Source organism: Cyrtonyx montezumae, unplaced genomic scaffold, assembly GCF_038088225.1.
Source record: "Cyrtonyx montezumae isolate F1298 unplaced genomic scaffold, pur_monq_1.0 scaffold_4, whole genome shotgun sequence".
Classification (NCBI taxonomy): domain Eukaryota; kingdom Metazoa; phylum Chordata; class Aves; order Galliformes; family Odontophoridae; genus Cyrtonyx; species Cyrtonyx montezumae.
Genome location: NW_027072045.1, coordinates 30589468 through 30606884, shown reverse-complemented (window position 1 = coordinate 30606884; position 17417 = coordinate 30589468). Strand labels below are relative to the sequence as shown.

Genomic DNA, 17417 nt, shown 5'->3' with positions numbered 1-17417 from the left:
CTATAATAAATAAGCAGGATCTGAAATCAGCAGACCAGCCAGTTTCATTCAGAGAATGACCAGATAAAAGCAAGGCTGCTGAAAGGCCTACTGTGTTCCACTGAATGCTCTATTTCCACAACCAACTGCTTCAGTTCCTCCACACCACTCCAGCCCATCCAGCCCTTTGCACCTCTTTGGTTTCCTTCCAAAAAGGCCCCAGTGCTCTAAAGCCTACATGAAAAACAAAATCCAAGGACGCAGAATGTCTGTGACCCTTTCACTTCCATCTACCCTTTTTTTCCCACTCCCATCCAATTCATCTTCTCAGAACGAAGGCTCTAGGGCTCAGGGGATGTATTTTACTCTGTGTACCTACAGTTTGACTCTGCTCTCTGTTTGCTGCTAAATGAGACTAGCTAAAAGAAAACAGATGGTTAATTACAAATAGTAGTTCTAGTATTAAAACACCACTGTTTTTGTTTCTTGCAGTTAAGGGGAAGGTTAGAGGTAAGAGAATAAGCCAGTAAGAATAATATGAAGGATGATGATACTAAACCAAACTGCAACTGCCTGGCACCCTCTTTTAATAGTTAGTGTACCACAAGTAACCACACAACAGAATGTCACAAGATGAACATCTTTACAAGCAGCCAAAACACGAGGACTTCAATTCTGAGTCCACATCTAACTGCCATGCTGCTAGATTAAGGTACCCTGATGGACCCAAGAAGAAAGGTACTTTCAAAGTCTTTACTTTTCCATCCTAAATTTCTCTGTGTTGTTTTTTTGTTTGTTTGTTTGTTTGCTTTTCTTCCTTTAAGACATACAGTTCCTGTCTCCACAGCCATTATAGTCCAAAGGTTTAGGCTTCACCTACAGAATTTTTCCCTCTAGTCAGGGATAATCTCCTTCTAGACACATTATTTTCTAAGTGTTTCCAAGAGCAGTCTATATTTGAATACAAAATGCATTGGAAAGACCACAGACAGCCCATCAGAACTATTCCATAAAAAAATCTTCAAACCCAGCCAAAATAAATGTAAAATAGATTTGTAAAATCTGTCACTTTAAAACTTCAAAGAAATCTTCTGCTGTTATTTTAGTATTATTGACTGCACTGGAACTGCAGTGCTTGAGGATCTGCCACCTTGTTGTGGTCTTCTGCAAAGGCTGCTAGGATGCAACATGATTTCCTGGGGTATGTTGGAATGGACAGCTTGGTTGCATGTAGAACAGATGCTCTATAGAAAAAGGTTTGGGTTTTTTTGGCTCTTTTTACAGTGGTGTGTTTTCTGTGTGAATCACACAAAAAATTCCAATCCAAGACCAGCGTGCACCTTCCAACTTCCAAAATCAGAAAGTAACCTAAAGCTAATGTTTCAAGAGCAGATCAGAGCATCCATGGTCCTCCCAGTTTTTATATTCACTGGAGTATCTGTGTGCAAAAGACGTCAAACTTCAGAACGTCTTCAGTAAAACTCAACATGGATAATCAGAAGTGTTTGAGATAATTCCATAAAAAGGGTTTCATACAACAAGTAAACAGTTCTACTTCCTGACCAAAATAAATAACACAGGAAAAAAAGAAATAAAGCAACCCAAGAACAACAGAGAAAACAGGGAGAAGTGGGAGAAAGTCACGTGAAGACGAATTCTATAGCTGGAACAGCTCTTCATTTGGGCTGGTTTAATCTAACAGTGACCTCTGTAGTTCTGAAATTGGGATGTTGCAATGTGGAACTTGTTCAGTACAAATTTCCAAAGCTGTATTCTTGTAGTGTGTAGAACATGTAGAATATGAATAGGTGAAAATTTTACAGCTGTATCCCGTTATGTACTTCATTTTACATGCTATATTTAAAGTGAAACCAAGAGCTTCTACTGAGCTGCAGTAACATTCAGTTTTCTCTATGAACTAGTCCGAAGCTGCAATGCAACTTTGCTGATAAACTGCTGATATCCAGAACATGACTATAAGCACTGTATTCTTTTCTGTCTTTAATTACGTAAAAGTAGTAGGTAAGAAGTCATGAGTATGACTTCATCCGTAAATGTCTATCAGAAAGCAAACAGATAATCTAAAAATACTTACCTTGTAATACTGCCCCATGTTGACTGTTGGAGGAGGGTACTGCCCTGTGTTCTGCTGGCTTGGCATCCTCTGTCCAGGATAGTTGGGAGATGTAAGGGGTCTTGGAGGGTTGGGAGTGGGATACTGACCAGGCTGGTTTGGAAACTGGCTATTTGGTCCGTACTGCTGGTTTCCATAATTTGGCTATTTCACAACAGAGATGAAAGAAAACAAAACAAAGATCTGTTTCTTGCAAGCAACTGTCCTGAATTGATTGTAAGTGGTAGAATCAAAACAGAACAAAATCAAATCTCCAGGTGAATACTCCTTCATTTAGCGTCATTCATGCCTAAACTAGGGCTGTGGTGGTTTTAAGTGAATATTCAGTCATAAGAACGCAAATCCTACAATCTGAAGACAAATAAGATTAACCATGCACATTTTTCCCTCCATCTCAACACATACACACATACATAACCCTTATGGCGTTGTTAAGTCCCCGCTACCTTTATGGTTTAAAAGGAAATTCTGGTTTCAAAAAGAAACCTAGAATTGTAAAAATGTGAAATGTTCACAATATCTCTGTTTTTATAAGCACTGCCAGCACCATCCTTCTGTTTCCTTTTCCAGATGGAAGATGGAAGCACAGAAAGAAAAAGTACCCTAAAAAGATAGTAATCCTGGAATGTGCAGAGAACAGCAGCTGTGTGAGCAGTCCACGTCTTACTACTTAACACAGCTGCCATCCTGGTCCTGAGTGACAGCGCTTAGCTGTACCCGAGCTAAATACGAGTTGGTATTTGTCATAAACATCTTGCTAACTCTAGTGAGTACTGTTCCACGTCTCTGGAATCAAAATCATGAAAACTGTAGCTTTAAACGTAATAAAGTGTCAACTTGATGATTAACTGATTAATAACAAGTTTCCATATACTAAACTCTCAAAAACCAAAATGCAAATGGCATCTACAGATTTTGCACACTGTCAGACTGGCAAGCATGCAACATTTAGGCTCCGGTAAGTATTAACATCTTGAGAACATAATCATATTCAGTTATGACTACAAACTTGCTTCTGAAGCAAAAAAAAAAAAAAAAAGAAGCTACAGCCTTCCCTAAAACAAGAAATCTGAATATATATGTATTTTTTTTAAATTTTAAATTTTTATTTTTATAATTTTAGAGTAAGTGGTAGCATTTACAGAGGGAAAGACCATCCCATCCCAGATAAACAATCTCTCTTTTTTTTTATTTCAGATTTTTTAAAAACCAGTTTGTAGCTTAGGAAAAAACTAAACTTGAATACTTAAATGCACCTCAAGAAGAAATGCTTGCTATATTTTGTGCAAGCCATGGGACTCTGCTGTATGCTTTCTATAAACTCTTACTACTGTTAAGATATTTGGGGCAAAGTAATAATATTCAAAGCTCTACAGCTGAGTTATAGCCATTACTATAGTCTCAGTTTAATACATAATTTCACCAGGAAATTATATCTGAGGCCAGTAACTGGTGGCTAGATTTATAAAGAAATTTAGGTGCATGCAGAAGCTGAGAGGTAATGGATGGAATTCACTGCCTAATTCACACCAATTTTAACGGTAAAATGCCTTTGTGCAGTTTAAAATCTAAAAGCTCATCTGCCTGCAGTTTTAGTTGTCTTAATCTCTGTATCATTTTGACCCTAATTTACTGCCTAAAGTCACAATACAAGTCAATGGCAAAGTAATTTTGTATATGAAAAGCCACTCAGATCTCACATAACAGCACGAGAACTTAGAAATACCACACTCCCAATAAACTTATATTAGGTAAGTGCTGACACAGAGGGACATGAGCTCAGCATGATTTATATTCATCTAAGCGCCCATGAAAATCAACCCTCAAGAAGTTTGGAAAGCAATTGGTCTTCAAAATAAATGTTATTACTATTGGTGTTTATATAATGTGTGCCCTGTACTTACTCAGAACAATAAAACCATTCAAGAAAATGCAGACCACATACATACTGGGTTCAAATTAAGTGTTTCACCTTCAACATCTTTTTTAAGTTGTCAAGTAAAATAAATCCACTCGTGGAGGAAGTCTGCTTAAGGTCTGTAATTCCACCATCTAGCATGAGAACCTCAAAGTGACATTCTGAGGGCTCAGCTGGTTTGGGGCCTAGCAAGGCCCAATCTGAACACTTTGGAAGGTAAAAATCAAGAGCTGCTGTCACTCATTCTTTATAAGCAGTACACCTAACAAGTTTGGAACAAAGATATAGTTATTGCAGACGGACGCACATCATGCATTATCCAGCATATAGCAACCTTCAGCCAAAATAACGCTCTATACAAAATAAAGTAAGCTACAGAACTTCCTACCTCTCCTGGGTACGGTCTCTTTATGCCCTGTATAGGCAACGACTGAGGCCGTGGGCCTGGGTAGGCTTGCTGAGGCATCCTTTGCCCATGGGTACTGAAGGGACTCATTCCAGGAGGCCTAGGTTGGTTCATGCCCATGGGTGGCCCACTCATGCTGGAAGGTGTCATTCCCGCTCCCATGCTTGCTGGGTTCATGTTGCCTGGCATTGAAGCAGGGCCACGAGGACCAGGCTGGTTCATAAACTGGTTGTTGTAAGCCTGAGTTGGACCCATCTGGAAAGAGGAACAAACCTTCAACGGAAGAAGAAGAAAAAAAAAAAAAGAATAAAATGCGACATGCATTTAAAATGGGAGGAGGGGGCTGAACATGCTTTTGAGGGGGGGGGGAGAAAGGGATGTGTTATGTCGCATTTTCCTTCAATGTTCTCCAGCTTTTGATGGGTGGTGATGTTTTTTATAATACAAACTCACTTAGAATTGTAGAAGGCATAAGAGAGGCGCAGACACGTCTCCAATGAGCAATTGTACATGAGCAACAGTTGAAACATGCTAGTGTATAACAGTTAGGCTACAAAGCTCACTGCATACATGCAGCACTGTGCTACAATTTCTAAGACACCTCATTACATCACCTGGCATATGGGCCCATGTAATTCAAAACTCTGAGAGCTTTGCAAAAGAGAAAACTTGCAGGAATCAAGCCCTTGTTTATTTTCAGAAAAAAAAAAAAACACACTACAGCAAATCATGATGTGCTGGAGGCTATGGATCACCAGAAATGCATGTCTCGCATAGCTGCTCCTGCAGACAGAATTATTAAAAAGCAAATATCTTTTCTATTGTTGCTTCCTTGTCTGAAGGGAGAAAACAAACTGACTGCAGCTGGCAAAATAAGCAATTACTCAAGCAGTTCAAAACCTATTTCGAGATTCTGAAACATTTCATCAAGTACTCAAGTTTAGAGGTTCACAGGACTAGCAAAGGCAACAATAATATATTCCATTAGATGTATCCGTAACTTTGTGTAATCTTTGATTGTTTTAAGGGACAATCTATGAGCCACAAAAGACAGTTACACAAGATTTATTGGGGAAAAATGGGGCTCTTCAACTCGTGACAACATATATACATTCCATAAGTTTCTCGTATGCATTTATAACCATGCTCATGCAAAAATCTATCGTAAATAAATAAAGGGAAGGCAGCTCAATTCCCTGCAATGGTCCAAAATAGGCAGGTGTGAAGTCATAAGAGGTACACTCTTACCGGTCCATACTGGTTCATGTCCTTATTCTGTGTTTCCTGAAGGGCAGCCACAGTGGCTGTAGCCGTAGCTGTTGCTGTAGCAGCTGCAGCTGCAACTGCAGCAGCGGCAGCAGCAGCTGCTGGCTGGGTGAAATCAGCTGGCGGCCTGGTGTGCGGTGGGATGCCCATCCCTGCAGGAGTATTGGGGCCTCCAGGATAACTGACCAGGAAAAAAAAGATAGAAACAATTAAGACATGTCTGGTTTTGTTCTGAACTTCAGTGTTCCTCATTCAGAAGAGCTGTTTCAAAACCATGTTAAAAATTCCCAGCAAAGAGCCAGGAGGAGGAATTCAGTGTATATATGAGAAACAAGAGCTGCTCAAGTGCCACCAGGACTGCAAGACATCCAACCGTAGTTGTTTGTTGGGGGGTACTAAACTACTTTGCAACAGCCCTGCAGCTCACTGAGAAGTTGAGCTGAAATCCAACAAGTTAATGCATATCCAATAATTTAGGAGCAGGCTGCACAGCATCATGAACAGACAGCTTTCTCCACAGAGGTACATTCACCTGCCTCAGTGGCAAACTATGCCAAGTGCAAAAGTACCCTTCCCTCAATCTGAGCAGAGAAGCCAGGAGAGATTTACCGCAAGCAGCTCTTCCAGATCTCGCACTGTGAATTTTGCAGTTCCTAGACAGGTTTTCTATTGATCATAATACAAATGAAACTAAATCCTCTCTTTTCAACTCCGAGATTTCAAGTACCTTTATGAATACGGGTCACTATTACTGTGTCCATTTTAGAGATGTTAATATATAGGTACAGAAACTTCACGGTTTGTTCAAGGTCACTCAGTCGATCAGTGGCAGAGATGAGAGATAAAGACATCTGAGTTCTAAGCTTACATTCTTCACACTAGACTGATTATGTTAACAACCTTTCCAGCACTCTTTGCTGAGGGGCCATAAATAGTGGTTTCTGTTAAGTGGAATTACTATTCTTCTTTACAGAGGACAGACACAGAAAGACACAATTTAACAAAGCCCAGGCTATTAGTTTAGGCCTATCTTCCAAACACACTGCTTACTTCCCCAAAACAAATACAGTTAGATCACACCTCTTAACAAAATCTACAGCCCTTCTTTTTTTTTTTTTCTTCAAAATTTCTGCTGTGGTGCAAGTGTTTGGGCAGAAATACCCCATCCATAGGAATCTACTGTTGCTTAAGATTCAAGCTTATTCCTCCACACAAGCGCATAAATTATGTCATCAATATCTTTCACAACCTGGCCTTATTAAATGTTAATCATTCCTAAGCCTGTGGTCTATTTAACAATCTCTCTTAATTAAGACTTTATTTGGGGGGTTTATTAGAACTAATTGATTGACCTAAGCCATTTCCATTTACTATGATGAATTCTGATGTGGTTTGGGTAGCTGATTTCTGAAGCTGTAAAAGCAGTACGCACTTTAGTTAACCAGCATAAAATAGCCACTGAGACTTACAATTAAAATGAGTGCATGACACTTCCATCACATCACTGAAACAAGCTTCATCAACTATTTACCCCCCTTTTCCACCTCACACAGGAAAACCTTACCTCCCACCGAAGCCTCCACTTCCAGGGTAGTTGGGTCTCCCATACATGCCCTGCTGTATATACGGCTGAGTGGAACCTGCCTTGGCTGAAAACTGTTGCTGCTGTCCAGCAAACTGAGGGGAATTGATTCCAGGGTTGCTGGTAGTCATCCCAGAAGCCATGGGATTTCCACCTGGGTTCATAGGGTTGTTAGCATTTGCCATTGGATTTCCCAGCACCTGTAGGTAAAAATCATGACAATAAGGCGCTGTGTTTTGAACTACATCAAACAAATCGTGTTGATTTGCTGGAATTAATAAATTGCATTACAACCATCCTGTACTCTGAACTCTAATGAGCATATGTCTTGTTGAAACCTAGGTGCACTGGTTTCTGATGATCTCTTCTTTACCCATTTCCAAACTATCAAGTCTCTGATAATTCCCTGTCTTTCTGGGGAGGTAGCTTGGATTCCACTTAGTTAACAAGTGCACTTACTAAAAGGTTTCACAGACTCACGTAATTGTAGGGGTTGGAAGGGACCTCTAGAGATCATCAAGTCCAATCCCCCTGCTGAAGCCGCTCCCTAAACCAGGTGGCACAGGTTGGTGTCCAGATGGGTATTGAACATCTCCAGAGAAGGAGACTCCACCACCTCCCTGGGCAGCCTGTTTCAGTTCTCCGTCACCCTCGTGGTGAAGAAGTTCCCACAAACATTTGAGCAGAACTTCCAACGCTTCAGTTCATGGACATTTCTCCTTGTCCTATCACCATGCACCGCTGAGAAGAGTCCAGCCTCGTCCATTTGCCTCTGCACCTTAGATATTTATAGACACGAATCAGATCCCCTCTGAGTCTTCCTTTTTCAAGGTTGAACAGACCTAGGTCTGTCAGCTTTTCCTCGTAAGAGAGGTGCTCCAGGCCCTTTATCATCTCTGTGGCCCTCTGCTGGACTCTTTTCAGGAAATCCCTGACTTTTTCATACTGGGGAACCCAGAACTGGGCACAATACTCCATGTGAGGCCTCACCAGGGCAGAGTGGGGGGGGGGGAGGAATCACTTCAATAAAGACCTGCGAGAGACATGTTCTTTAGGAGACACTGGACAAATTAAGAGAAAGCAAATTCTTTGTTTTCATTTGTTTTGTTTATGTAGGACTTCAAAATGACATACAAGTATCCAGCTCCACAGACATACTGTTACAGACATGCTGTGAAGGATATTACAGATGCAAAAACTGTTAGAGTATGTATTTCCACGACTTAGCCTGTTTTGTACAACTTGATTTGCTTCCTTGAATTACAATTTTTTTCAATTGAACCAAAATGGTATGACTTTGAGATGTAAGCATGATGGTTCAGGGATTACCTGTATAGAAATCTGTCTGCTATTCAGAAGGAAATTTAGGGGTTACAATTTTTGCAAAAGACCAAACCACATCTGTGAGTCCAGCTCATTCCTTCAGGAAGCTTGAAGACTTATGGGAAACCTTGCCACTCATCTCAATCTGCTCTGAACAGCAGCAGCCAAAATCTCATGTTTCAGCGTTTCACCCTTCCCTTACAGGGATTCTGAAGAAGCATTTTCTTCTTTTTACCAAAGCACTTTCTTTTCTTTTATTGCACATTTCTCTGAAGTATCATTTAGAGCTTAAATAATATAACAGCATTCTTAAGATAGAACAAAACACCACATCATTTTTCTTTTTCCTTTTTAAGTGTAAAACATTTCTGCAAGGGACTATCTTTCCATTCTCTGGCCAATGCTATTATGGACCTATATGTTTACATTTACTCAGCTGTCTCTCTCCCAGATGGGATACCTTGGTTTTAAAAATAAATCAACAGTAATAAATGAGGTCTGGTAAGTGTTAGCTATCTGTATTTTCTGAAGGAAGACTGTGCCACAGTGTTTACATAACTACCATGTGACTATCCATATGACTTTGCTCCTGAATTATTTTTTTTAAATTACTCAACTCACAACAGTTTTGATTTTACTTTTCTAACCAAACTTCCAAAGCAAACAAACAGAAAAGTTTGGTATGGGATCTAATGATGTTTGATTTGAGAAACATGGAAAAAAAACAGGTTGGATTTATACACCACTTGCCCCCACAAAACATGGCAATGTGTTTAAAGCCATGGTGTAAAAAAGGGCTATGCTGCTTGGGAGTATGACCTGTACCAAGATCCTTGGAGAGCACACTATCAGACACAAGTGGTATCCTCTTCGTTAAAGCTGCCTTCTTTGTATAGCATAATTTCTCATACTGTTATCTTCTCCAACACATCGGAGAAGAGAAAGAGAAGTAAAGATGGAGAGAATGGAATGAAAATCAAGTTAATATGTCTCTTGTCTGGAAGCCAGGAGATCCTGCTTTTGCTCCAAGGCATACTGAAATATAGTAGTGAGGTAAGGCAGTATCAACAGCGAGGTTGAAGAGAATTCAACCTACAGCTGGTAGTTAGTACCTTGGCATGGAGGCAGAGTTTGCAAACAGATCTCAGCAGCCCACTAGTATGCCACAGTCCTGAGTGAAACCAACAGAAGTTGCCATTTTGAAAATCTAGATAAAAATACTCTTTTTCATAAAAAAATTTGTCAACTAGAATTCTCAAGAGGTTTACAATCACACCAAAGCCATGCCAGTAGCGTTAAAATACGTGCTATACCCTATCCTGACATTTGCATGCAGCAAAAGGGTTGCTGACAGAAGCTCTCAGACATCTCCTTTCTGATGCTTCCAAAGAGAACACAACTGAAAAATAAAAAAGAAAAAAAGAAAAAAAAAAAGCAGTATCCACAACAAATAAGACACAGAAACTGTGAATGACCGTAACAGTATTTTCCCAAAAGCTTTTCATTTTGCAAGAAGTAATCAAAACATAAATCTAGTAGGGAGGCAACATAAAAGTGTAGCTTACCTGGCTTTGAGAAGTATTAGTCACACCCCATACCGTGGTGACCACAGATAAGGAACCTGGAGGCTGGTTGGTATTTTGCTGCCAGGGAACAGAGTCGTAAGGGAAAGACCCATCACTGTGAAAACAAACGTTTAGGAGAATGAGATTCTGGAAGGTTAAATGGTAGCAAATTGCTGGTGGGAACACAGGATTAACACCTCACATTACCTTAACTTCCCACTCCTTCAATTCTTAGCTTAGCACTTGCGGAGGCATAAAGTTTCTTCTTTAATAGCAACGTGATCTCACCAAAACCACACAGAACTAATGAATTCCTTGATTATATCAAAATACAGGGCTTTTACCATAAAGGTCTGTTACCAGTGAAAGTAAAAATAAACTCAAGGGCAGATTTTCAAACAGGGACACTAAGCCAGTTGCTCAGAAGCACTTATTTTTTTGCAATCCGTCTCAAGCTCTTCAACAATCACTGCTTCAGCTGCCTCATAACAATTCAATTAGATTTTGAGACTAGACTGCAGCTCCACTGTCTGCATTGGGTCCCCAAATGGCCAGAAGAGCCTTTAAAGGAATAGCAGTTCAACATCATTTTGAAAAGTAAATTGAAATTCAGATAGTGTTCTCCCAAACGACAGATAAGCTGTATGCCAAAAACAGTATTAGCTAATCAGCGTGGTAGAAAATCAACTGCAGATATACAACACATCTTTCAGATAAATATGTGGATGAGAGGATTGGGTTTGTCCACTGATACAAGCAAATATTTCTTACAGTTTGTTTTGTAGAAAAGCTTTAATGGTTGCAAAATGAACACAGGATATGTATACACCATGTAATTAATGACGTGTTAAATTCTGTGAAAGTAATTATTAATTCCATCACCATAAAACACATCCCCATTTGAAATTTACTTGTTTTCATACCATTAACTTGTAAGTTAGACTTCTATTTGCATATATGTAGATATACACACGCATGATCTTTCCTCATCTAGATATGAACAATTTAATAAGCATGCAAAAACTGCCCATGTCCAAAGCGACCAATAGTCTTGGTAATACCAACAGCAGCTAAGCTGAAATGAAATGGTGAGTACATTTTACAACCAGAAAATTTCAAACAAATTCCATATAGCTGTGTCAGCACAACAACACCATACTAGAACACCACGATGAATTTAAACTGACCTATTTGTTTCAAAATACCCAAATTGAATTAAGTAATAATAGAATAAAAAATAAAATAAAATGAATTGAATTAGGGAAAAGAATAATTTCCCCTAACAAATAATTAGAGAAAATTAATGGAAAACATTAATTCTATATGAGATGTTTGACAGGTAATGTTTATCTTGACAGCATGCATATAAAATTATCTGTGAATAAGGGCATATTTAATGCCTTGCAATCAAGTGTGTCCTCTTAGCCCATTTTTTCTTCGAAATGTTTTCTCTTACAAAGTTGAAAATCTTCCTAGTCTCCCTCAAAGGCTCAGACAATGGTTTTGGTGACTAATATTTGCAAGTGATGCAGCGTTTCAGCGAGTCCCCTCTGTCAGCACGGAGATGAATGATGACTAACCCACAATGTGTGACTACTACAAAGCTCTCCTCTTTTTGCCCGCTCTGAATGATGCCTCCAACTTTATTTCCTTCTCTGATGGTTTTTTTATGATGTCTCCTCTGTGACCTTTTAATATATTTATGGAACATATGGATACTTGTACACTTCAAGGACTACAAAGAAGATCTTGCCATGACATAAGCAGTTAAAGGACTCACTGCAGCCATTTCTGTATATACACTACGTGCTGCCAACAGGTAACAAAACCTGAGGGACAAAGAAAAAATTTTGTAAGTGCAGGAGTAAGTAATAAGGGTAATGACAGGCAGGGATCAAACCACAGAGTCACTAAAGGCTCTTCTAAAGCAAATAAGCAGTATGGCTGGTATACATGCTCAAGGTTTGAGCTAGTGATGCTGTAGCTTACCAATACAAAATTGCACCCATTTCTTCACTTTCTTTGCCTTCAAAGTATGTTTCTTCTATTCTCCGTTAAGTACACAGAAAATAATTCATCTATTATTCATTCAACTGCAGAGTCAGAGCATTTGCTAGTGGAAGGTTGAGGTCGGTTCTCACAGATTACGCAAACACTTCATCTAATTATAAAGAAGAGTAAATCACTCGATTTTTACCACGTTACAGTAAAGTGTCACCTCGAGAAGCTGTACTGATGACACATGATGAAAGCCCCTGGCACAGGAAACCCGACATGACACATGAAAGCCAGAATAAAAGAACATGCATAGATTTGCTGAGAAACATTCACTGCACACATTGAATCATGATTCCTACATTGTCCAACATAGGACTTAGCTCAGAAATCACAGCAACTCTGGAACAGTGGCAGGTGTGCTTATACACACCTTATACAGCAGCTTGTACACCTAATGTGCACTTACTGAGCTGTATAAACATCTTCCTGGTTTGTACACCCCGACACAGCACTCTGGCTATCACCTCCTACACACGTGTTTGAGTTTGACTTTGCTATGCTGAACACAATACCAACCGCATCTCTTCTGTGTGAACATCTATCTGGCTTTAAGCAGTGACACATGCTGAAATACACAGCACTTAGCTACAGGGTAACTTGCCCTTCCACTTCTCCTCTCCTTTAACTTGCATTTCTGTCCTTAGACAACCCAAAGGAATACCCCCACCATCATTGGCAAATCCATGTACGTACTATACTGAGACATGACCAATCCAATTCTCATTTGCAAAAGAGCAGTCGCTTTTGCTGTTACTATACAGAGCTGCATATTTCTAATATCCCCTTCCTGAGGCTTGAAAATGGCAGCAAGTAAAAGAAGCTTACATCTCCAGGCCAAGTGAAGTGCTGCCCCCAGTGTTGCTCCTGCTGAATGGTACAAGAGTAATTAAGTCTCTCACTACACCCTGGAGGGCAGTGAGTCAGTTTGGGCTCAGCTGGAGTCCACTAAAAGAGTACTGACTAAATTTATAACAGTGTTAATGAACCTATGCATACTACTGGTCAGCATGAAAGGCCTAACAGCAGAGGAAGCCGTAGAGCAAAGAGGAGGAGATGAAGGGAAATACTTCTCCCTGAAACTGAATGATGAAACTGAATGATGTAGTGAAACTGTGACTACAGTGTAAGGAGGAAAGATTTCTTAGCTACTGGCAAACTTAGTGAAGCTACTGGTAATACAGCACAAATGCCAGAGAGGTACACTGGCACATCTCTTAATTTCCAGTGCTAGAAAAACAGAACCAATCAGATCACAATCCTCTTCAAAATAGTTACAGGCTTATGTCAGACACAGATTGTCAGCTAGTTCTAACAAAAATAGCTTAAGAGAAAGTGAGCTCCATATAGTAAATAAAAGCTGGGAATTAATGTGACTCATGCATGATTTGCGGCATTATTTGGAAATGCTGCACTTTAAATGTGTTTACAGAACTAAAACTACAGTTGTCATTAAAGCAATTGTATGTGTATCAGATACTATGTTTACATATCTTCATTGATTGAGGAAGGAGAGATTCAAACTGTTTAGTGAAGTACATACCCCAAGGGAATTGGTACTTTACATATTGTGGAGAAGTAGTACGTTCCTGGTGATTTGCCACATCTCTTGTTGGGAAGCCCAGGTGTCTAAACCACTACACTTTTAAATCACTCCCTATTTTAAACACAGAAAATCTATCAACTACTGAAGAAAAGCACCAGATGTTGGCTTTCTAAAAAAACAAAACAAAACAAAACAAAAACACCTTCCCTCCAAGCACTGGCATCAGGTTTTTACACAACTAAGCTTCCAGTGACTACTCTTTGCTCCTCACCCTCAAGCCAACTTTGCAGTTTTGCAGTGATCTGTAATGCCTCTGAAGCACAGCTGCTCCACTCGGCTGGTGGCTGACACGCACAGGCCACACAGCCCTTTAAATCTACGACATCGATCACAACTCCTTCGGCTGACATCAATAAAAGCAGGTCATTACCCATGTAACATACTGAGAGTCATCTCTCATTTCTTATGCAACTCAAGCACATGTAGAGAGGAGAGTGCAGCTGGTGACATGGACTGCAATTTTGGAGATCTAACCTTTACAGTTAGATAGCCAAAAGCCAAGTCATACAGCACACAGCCAAAAGCAGAGCAATCCAGTAGCCACAGGACCCCCTGGCAGGTGGCAGCTTTTCCTGCTTGTGCCTCTGTCCCAAGCAGGCCATGCATGCAGGGTGGGAGCACCGTGTGGCTGTATTCTTGGCTGAAGCCTCTAGGTGACACCACTTTAATACAAACTAACACAACAATTTCCTAACAAGACTCCTGGCTCCTTCCTATCTCTGCTCTCTTCCCCACCCTACCCATTCATCTGCAGTGAGGGAAAAAAAAAAAAAAAAAAAAGACAAATCCCACAATCAGAGCAGGAGACAAAGACTACTCTATTATCAATATATGCATTCCCTATAACATGCTTTCTCACAAGGTATGCAGCTTTACTTGCTCTCATTCAGCTTTAGGTTTTGTTGTACTTGGGTTTCTCAGATGAACAGTGCTCATATATCTTTAATTATTAATACAGATTCATTTAGCAATCTTTCTGATGAGGAATTCCATCACAAACTTATTCTAAGCATACTCTGTAAAAGAAAAACTGTTTTGCGTGGTGCAGCACACACACTGAACACACCAAAAAAGTGGTTTGAATTCATGTTACTGACCGCATTTCTACAACTTTATTATCAGCATAAACAAAACCCAATAACTTCTTTATAAGTAAAATCACAAGAACACTCTTAGCAGTTTCCTGCAACAACAGAATGCTCCACAGGAAGGGCTCCAGCTAATTTGTCCTATTTCACTAAGCTAGGAAGCCCTGATGGCCTAATTCAGATACCAGATAGAGTGAAAATTTTTGTTTTCTTTACTTCCACATAATCTGTAGTTGCCTGTGATTTCAGTGAAGAAAAGACACCAGAACACCAAATTCTGTTTCTCCTCCAAGGCAATCAGAAACATTCTGCATTTGTTTTGTTTTTGAGAACCCCCACATTCAGAAGGAAACAACCGACCTCCCATTTTCATTGAGATTTTCTTTTGCAGGGGAAGAAAACTAATGCTTCGCCAACTTAGATATACACACTGTCTTTACATGGCTAACATGTTTGGCTAAAATATTTCAATTGAAATACTCAAAGCTTCCTTACATCAGAATACTTTTAGTTCAGTTTGCAGGTAGTAGAAAGCATAATTAATAACAAGCTTATCACAAAGAAATTAATCAAGGTATCACTTGACTTTCTGTGTTGTGTTTTACGCAGGCTGTAGGAACAATTCTACACAACTCATTCACAGGAAGAAGCAGAGCAAGAAGATGCCAGCATAAAAAGAATGTAAGACCACCTAAGCCAGCAAAGAAACACGAAGACTTACTGTAAAGGCAACAAAGTCAATGTACACTGTAAGCCAGTGCTGTGTATAGGTACCCTAAGGTGCTTACATGAAAGACAAAGGAAATAAGAGAACGGTATAACAAGCATGAATTCCAGCAGTGGCTTTAGATGGCTGCAGTAATTTACTTTCCACTGATGACAGCTATGGGTTGCATGCATTCCTCAAGTACCTCTCTGTATTTAACAGTATTATTTGAATAAGTTTATGGCATAAATTAAGGTTCCAACAAATGCATACAGATGGAGTCCATACAAATCACTGGGTGCAACTATGTAATGTGAATATGAAAAGAGCCATTTTTCTGTGAAATTCTGTCTCTCTCTCTACCTTTTAAAGTCGTGACTCTGAGCTTTCAGGTCTTCCAGAAGAACATCCAGCTTCCAAAATTATCCCTAGAAAGCTTCTCAAGTCTACTGCTCCCAAACAGATGAATATGTTCCCCAACCCCATGCAAAGCTCCTGGCTCCAAAAGCACCAGCAGCCATCTCTGGAGTTACCTCAAGCATTGTCTCAGTACTGGACGTTGCTCGTACTGGTAACATGAACTGAAGGGGAAGACTTAAAGCAATCAGAAGTCCCATCATTTATTGCAGAACGAAGGAAGACTGCTTTCTGGCAAGCCACTTGAAAAAACAGAAAGGTCCTGACCCTGAGCTCGGTGAGCAGGCAAAGGTGAAGCAGACAGCAAGCTGTCAGCCTGCTGGCTCACCTCACCTGCAGCTGGTACCTGCCCCTCCCACTCCTCTGCTAAATACCAGCACTCCTCGCAGGAGCCATTCATGCAGCCATCCATACAACCACGGTGATGGGAAGCACCCTTGGCAATAGAAAGCCTTCAAGTTTTACTTGGTAGGCCTGCGAGGCCAGTGGTGGTGTTAGCACCACATGATGTGTGCCTGTCCCACTGGCTGTTGGGGGACATCCACGTGCCCTGCTCTGCAGGCAGACACGTGCTCAACCGAGAGCTGGCACGTCTGAACCCAGCCCTGGAATCAGAAAATGCATCAGGCCAACGACGAGATTAACCCGTGTATTTCTCGACCTACAAGCACCCGCACTCCTTCACACTCAGCCCTGCCGCGTTCCTGCCATCACCGATGTCCTTGCACACGTGTACAGGCACGCTCTGAGACGCGGGTCACACAGCTCAGCACTCAGTGTGGGTCATACGGGGCAGGTAGGTGATAGAAAAGCTCCGCAACTCACTCTGCCTCGGAGCAACGGGGGCCGTCACCGCGGGACCACGGCGTCCCATTGCTCAAAGGAAAGCAGGCTGCAGCATCACCCCGGCTCCATGTCGCGCAGCATCCCATGCACCGCGCTACTCCAGCCCGGATCCCGGTCGCACAGTCCGCCTGCAACAACCTAACACGCCACCTGTTACCTTTCCCGAAAGGCTGTAATCATCTTACTATCATTTTCAGCGTGCCAAACGCGGCTTAACCTTTATTGCGCGTGGGCACACAGCCCCGCTCGGCCCGTGCCCGACCAACACACGTGCGCCGGATCGCGCCCCGAGCGCTGCCCGCAGCACCCTGCTCTGCTCAGCGCAGCGCACGGCCTCCCGCTCCCGCTGCTCCCCTACAACAAAAACACACCCACCCAGCGGGCTACCGTCGCCCGTTGCCGTGGTAATCCGAATGCCCGGGTACTCGCTGATTATCGGCGAACGAGACTCGCGTCGTTCACACCGCAACGCGTCCGCTACGTTAATGTGAGATAATGGCAGCCAGAAGACTCCTTTTGTTCCCGG

General features: G+C 41.1%; 1 protein-coding gene across 4 annotated transcripts in view; it reads right to left on the bottom strand.

The window, feature by feature from the left end:
* Nucleotides 1–17417, bottom strand: part of ZMIZ1 (zinc finger MIZ-type containing 1) — a 325535-nt gene that overhangs the window by 26141 nt on the left and 281977 nt on the right. For 2 of the 4 annotated variants that reach the window (XM_065746678.1, XM_065746680.1), the window contains exons 8-12: nucleotides 10174–10288; nucleotides 7268–7485; nucleotides 5686–5884; nucleotides 4420–4710; nucleotides 2075–2257 (exon numbers count right to left, since the gene is read on the bottom strand). In XM_065746678.1, the coding sequence (XP_065602750.1) occupies nucleotides 2075–2257; nucleotides 4420–4710; nucleotides 5686–5884; nucleotides 7268–7485; nucleotides 10174–10288 (1006 nt within the window). The remainder of the gene's footprint in view (nucleotides 1–2074; nucleotides 2258–4419; nucleotides 4711–5685; nucleotides 5885–7267; nucleotides 7486–10173; nucleotides 10289–17417) is intronic. The other 2 variants (XM_065746679.1, XM_065746681.1) reach the window with 1 other exon arrangement.